We start from the raw sequence: 6,190 nt of genomic DNA, 5'->3' as shown, positions 1-6,190 counted from the left end.
TTTATTAATATCTATTTCAATACAAAGCCTAGCAAATTTACCTCTATAAATCAAAGAGTTATGAGGATCTATTTTTAGCATAGTTCCTAAGCAAGCACCAACCTACTAGAGAAATTTTTTGTTATAGAGTTCAAGGGGCAAATTAGGGACACAGACCCACACAGCTATCTTCTTAAGGCAAAAATCTTGATGCGTGAATAAAAGCCTCCACCTCTGGACTAAGAGGTGGAGATCTAATATTAACCAAGGGCCCTTGAACTCAAAGAGGGCATGTTTGTAGTCTTTAAGACTTTTAAATTTAACCAAAAAAAAGTTATTATTAAGGTTCATAATTTTTAGGTTACCATTCTTGTCCTAAATATTAGTGAGCTTTTGATTAAGAAAGTTGAAATTGATATTCTTCCCTAATAGTTTCACAATCAATGTAAATTTCCATAGGTTACACCACAGTTCATAATCTTCAAGAGGGACTTTAATTTCAGGGCAAAGATTATATACCTCACACTCCTCTATGATTGGTTCATTTAGTTCTTGAGGGAGATTCAACTCTTGTAAAACTGATTTTATTATTTCTTTGTCATTAAAAGTCAGATCCATATCATTCTTAACCATAACTTTCACCTTATACGACATGCAAAGAGATGTTTTAGGAAAAGAAGACATCTAATTAAAGGAGTTATTGTCACTATCCTTTCTTTGTGCTAGAGGATTTACCATGTTCATAGTATTGTCTAAACTTGTTTTGACTTTCTTTGTGCTTCTAGCCATCAAATCTAGTTCTTCTGAAGATTGCTTCTCTTCGTTAGCAAGATCCATTACGCTTCCGCTTCCTTTTGCGTCCAAATCTACTACCTTAGGGAGCTTCCTTGAAGATCCTAATATTTTTCATTAAGCTAACTGCCAAGAGGACAACAACGTAAAGCTCTCAAGCATGGAAAAGTTAGGGTTGAGTGGAGAAACTCCAAGAAAAGGAAACAAGAAACTTTCTCGAAACAAGAAACCGGTTCTTGGAGATTAGCGTCGATATTAATATAATTTTTTTTCACTTTGTAATACCACTTTTACTTTTTTTTTTCCTCTTATTTTGATTTGAATATATTTATATATGAAATTAATTTCATTTCATGATATAAGTATTTATAATATAATTTACAAACTACTATGTTTCAACATTAAAATAATATTATTCTCATTAGATATAAATATTTCTTCTTATAATTTGGATTTAAATTTGATTTTATGTAAACTTACGGTTCTTATGTAACGCAAATATTTATATAATATAAATATTAAAATATTTTTACATAAAATTTTAATGTCTGAATAATGCATATATTTACAATAATGTATACTTATTGTATATTAAAATGTTAAAATCTTGAGTAATGAATTATCCTTTGGTTAAATTTATTTTTGGCAAAGAAAAAGATTGTAAAAGAAGCAAGAACGCATAAGATCAAATGTATTGGAAATAATAAAATGATAAGAAAGTTCTATGCGCATATGATTTTATTTTATTTTTTCTCTCAATTTAATACATAAAATCGGCGGAAGGGAGCAAATACAGTAGAATAAGAAATTTTTCTCTAGAAGTTTCAGTATTTCTACGGTAATATTTGTGTTTTTTTTTTTCGACAAGCATATGGTAATACTAATTCTTTTCCTCCTAAAATATTGTTAAGAATTTAATTTGATATACTGTTAATGTCAAAAAAATTATAAATTAATTATAGCATATATTAAATTTTATTTTTAAATTAATTATTATAAAAATTTAATATTATTTGTTATATAATATTTATGATTAAATAAAGTATAATATTTTATAATGTTACAACGATTCAATTAAATTTTACTATTAGTCTATCGTTAAGTAATAATACAGGAAGAACGAAATATTCTGGTTGAGTTAATTTTGAAGGGATAAAACTTAACACAGTCGTTCATCATTCATCAAACATTGAGACATGGGACCTTATAAAATGATTATTGAGTACGTGACACGACAAGGGATTAATTGTGTCGATAATATGTCTTCACCAAAAACATTTGTCTCATTTGCCATATCTTATTGTATAATATTTTTTGCACAGCCAAAGAAACTTTACTTTTATACATTCATCTCTACCCCGTAAGTTGCAGATAGCAATAATGCACTTGGATTATTTTTCTCGTTGTTTTCCTATCAAGCCATAATAAATGGAGATACATATACTTTGATTATTGAACATGATAGTAACAAATATTTTTCCTATACCGCGGAGAATCTTTCATTAGCACATCCAAGAGTTGACCAGTCAAGGTCTCAAGTTAATGTCAAACACAGATGGACAGGTTCCTCGCCCCCACAAATCTATAAAAGCAAAGAAAAATTCTCCAATTAAAAAAGGGGGAATGAAATCACGTTAGTAAATAACCTATTAATTAATTCCCTCGTTAGCACTTGATTAGGCAAGGACTTTTCAGAGTTATGCTAAGCAATATAATTAACTTTCAACAAAGGGACAAAAGGAAAGGTTATCGAATTCCTCAAAATACCCTCCCTGATAGAGCAAGGAACAAAATTGGACAAAATAAAACAAAAGGGTAAAAAATGGAGGACAAAATGGGAAGAAAGAAAGGAAACAAAAGCCCTGTAGGGAGTAAGAGTATGCAGTTACTCACTCCCCTGGCCCCAGCTTCAAAATTCTCACGGTGACTGCTACACAATGTTTCTAGACCGCTCACGGATGACGCTGTTTAGAAGACTCGGTCCCTCACTCGCTTCGCAATCGCTTCATTAGATAAGAGATCCTCAGATCGAGTCCATCCCAACATGTGCGAGTGCAACCTCACAATCACAAACTCATTATAATATTCCGAAGCAGCAACAATAAACAAATCCACCCCTTAATAGGCTCAACAATTAGCCCGCGCATGCGTGATTCATAAAAACATGGGTGGCAATGGCAAGCACAGGTGGAAAATATCCTTCCATCGTTCTTCTTCTTCCTCTCGTTCAAAGCTGGAACCTAAGCACCCTCCCAAGGAGTTCACGTGCCCGATTTCCGGGTCCTTAATGTCTGACCCGGTCGTTGTTGCTTCGGGTCAAACCTTCGAACGCATCGCCGTTCAAGTCTGTTCTGATTTAAAGTTCTCCCCCAAATTAGACGACGGGACCCGACCCGATTTCTCAACCGTCATCCCCAATTTGGCCATCAAAACGACCATCCTCAACTGGTGCGACAAATCCAGTACCGAACACCCGCGCGCACCGGATTACGCCTCTGTGGAGAGGCTCGTTCGAGAAGCAATGGGGGCGTCGGAGGAAGAACGAATTAGGGTTTCCGAGAAGGAGCTGCTGAAGGCGGTGGCCGATAACCCGCCGGTGATTTTCTCCCACGCCGCCACTGAGTTGGGGCCCCGAGTTAACCACTTCAACTCGGGATCCTCGGAGGAATCGGTGATAATTCCGACGAGTCCTGGGACGCCGTTGACGCTGACGTATCGCCCCACTTGTTTCTCCTCCTCCTCCTCCTCGTGCGAGATCGAAATCCAAAGCCCCAGCGCGCCGGCGTCGGAGGAAGAAGAGGGGTTATTGAAGAAATTGAGGAGCAGCGTGGTATTCGAGCAAGAAGAAGGTGTAATCGCTCTGAGAAGCATCACGAGGAATAGGGAAGAGGCTAGGGTTTTGCTGTGCACGCAGCTGTTGCTCTTGGCGCTACGTCCTTTGGTTGCTTCACGTTACGGCGTCGTTCAGGTGAACGCGGTGGCGTCTCTGGTCAACCTTTCCCTGGAGAAGCAGAACAAGGTGAAGATCGTGAGGTCAGGGTTTGTTCCCTCTCTAATCGATGTTTTGAAGGGGGGATTCGGTGAATCGCAGGAGCACGCTGCGGGCGCGCTCTTTAGTTTAGCATTGGACGATGACAACAAGATGGCGATTGGTGTACTCGGCGCGTTACAGCCACTCATGCACGCGCTCCGGTCAGAGTCGGAACGGACTCGGCATGACTCGGCGCTCGCTCTCTATCATCTGACCCTGGTTCAGAGCAATCGAGTCAAACTGGTGAAACTCGGGGTGGTCCCAGCGCTGCTTTCGATGGTTGTGGCAGGGAATTTGGCGAGCCGGGTGCTGCTGATTCTGTGCAACTTGGCCGTATCGATGGAGGGAAGGACGGCTATGTTAGATGCGAATGCAGTGGAGTGTTTGGTGGAATTGCTGAGGGGTAATGAGTTGGACTCGGAGGCGACTCGGGAGAATTGTGTGGCTGCTTTATATGCGTTGAGTCATAGAAGCTTGAGGTTCAAGGGATTGGCAAAAGAGGCGAGGGCTGTAGAAGTTTTGAAGGAGATTGAGGAGACAGGAACGGAGAGAGCCAAGGAGAAGGCCAGAAAGGTGTTGCAGATGATGAGGGCTGTGGGAGACGCTGATGGTGAAGAAGGTTTCGAGTTCGATGGCATTTTGGATTCCGGCGGGTTCGCTCGGAATCGATACCGTGTTGGTGGTGCCAGGAATAACAACCTCGTCAACTCAACTACATTTTAGGTTCCTCTTCCTAATTTCTGGTTTACATTTGTTGGTTTAGGTTCTGTAGGAGAAGGGATATTGTTGATGAAATGTGTCACTGCGGAATTGAAGAGGATCGTGCGTCTGAATTCTGAATAGGAACCTAGTTTATATGGTTTTGCTGGGTTTTTGGAACTGCCATCTCATTCTCAAGCTCCACTCTTTCTTTCTTTTAAATTTTAGCTTTTGTTGTCGAGTGTTATAGTCTGTAATCAGGGTTTAGGGTGAATATTCAGTTGTATGCAAATGTGTACATAATTATACTACACTGTCTAGCGTCTACTTTGGTGCACAGCAAACAGAAATCTGTAGATTTGTCAATTGGTTCATATGTAAAGAGTCATATCTCCTAATATATAAACCAAGAGGACCAACAGTTTCCTTCCCTCAATATGCACATGTTGTTTCATGTATAATCCGAGTTTTCATTTCAAAATTCAAATGCCAATCCTCAAGATTTTACTTGCAAATAGCAACAATTTTCCTGTCAGCATTTTCTCCTCTTAACTAGATCTCATTTTTTCAGCTATTCTAAATTGCTTCCTGAGGGCACTCATACTCAAGAGAAATGTGTGGGAAAAAGAATTCGACCAATTTCTTGTTATCTATAATTAATCAATTTTTATCTTAAATTTATGCCCAAGATTATCGTCTCCGGCAGATGAGTTCCAATTTATGATCAAAATCTTTTGCAGTTCATTATATCATTCCAACTTGTTATGCGTGAGTATGAGTCCACTACATCGAAGAACCTATACCCTTCTAAACACAAGGCACAGCCCTAACATCCATTCTTAGCTCACGCTCGACCCAATGCCTTTTATGGACTCAAAAAAAGGGAAGGCTTTTGCTTTGCACTTGCTATTAGTGCTTATTTGGAAATAGAGGAAAATCACGTTTTATATATTCTAGAGTTAAAATCAATTCATGATTGAATGAATTTGGCGGCAATTTCAACGTGCCATCGGTCCAAAGTGAGGATTTTTGTGTGTAATTATTGATTTCGTTTTATAACATTCAAGGAACTGAGCTTTTACAGATTTAATTAATTGGTCTGATTTTAGGAATATTTCGCTGGATCTGCAGACTAACCTAGAGGATAAGTGTGCCTGTTATCTCAATATTTGCTCGATCTTTAGGGAGTTAATTTTTTCCATTGGAAGAATATTTGCCCGTGTTATCAAGAGACTTAATCGATAGTTAGGTCTTAATTTATCATATTGGAGAAGTATATGCCTTATATTCCAAGACTATCTCGGTCTTTGGAGACTTGGAGCAAGATTCGCGTTTGGAGCCTTGCACCTTGGAATTGAACTGATTTCAGGGACCTAAACGTTATCCCAAAATTGGCTCCAGTTTTTGAGACTTGAAGATTGTCACACGATAAGCACTCCTATATAGTTGACCGAAAAAAAAAAAAAAAACACTCCTGAATAGTTGACCGTAAAATTAAAAAGCACTCCTATATAGAGGTTGCCAGGTTGGAGATGCATTTGACTCTGCAGCTCATTGAATAGTAAGTAAAGAAACATTTACACGGTTGTCACACCACTTTACAATCACAACGACACTTCAATAAAAACCTGATTCTTCCAATGTATTAAATTCAAAACATAAATTTAGGATACATTTTCAATAACTTAT

At 38.2% G+C, this 6,190-nt stretch overlaps 1 protein-coding gene across 1 annotated transcript; it reads left to right on the top strand.

Annotated features, from left to right (window-relative positions):
- The first annotated feature begins 2,662 nt into the window (after nucleotides 1–2,662).
- On the top strand, nucleotides 2,663–5,946 carry LOC113872905 (U-box domain-containing protein 38-like). Its single transcript, XM_027510789.1, has one exon. The coding sequence runs from the start codon at nucleotides 2,936–2,938 to the stop codon at nucleotides 4,523–4,525; it is 1,590 nt and encodes a 529-aa protein (XP_027366590.1). The 5' UTR covers nucleotides 2,663–2,935; the 3' UTR covers nucleotides 4,526–5,946.
- The last annotated feature ends 244 nt before the right edge of the window (nucleotides 5,947–6,190 follow it).

This window comes from Abrus precatorius, unplaced genomic scaffold (assembly GCF_003935025.1).
Source record: "Abrus precatorius isolate BTA unplaced genomic scaffold, Abrus_2018 Scaffold10, whole genome shotgun sequence".
NCBI lineage: Eukaryota > Viridiplantae > Streptophyta > Magnoliopsida > Fabales > Fabaceae > Abrus > Abrus precatorius.
Note: the sequence above shows the minus strand (reverse complement) of the source record. Positions and strands in the feature narration are given on the sequence as shown.

Coding starts and splice junctions, on each gene's coding strand:
- LOC113872905 (XM_027510789.1), top strand. CDS start 2,936: ATGGGTGGCAATGGCAAGCACAGGTGGAAAATATCCTTCCATCGTTCT.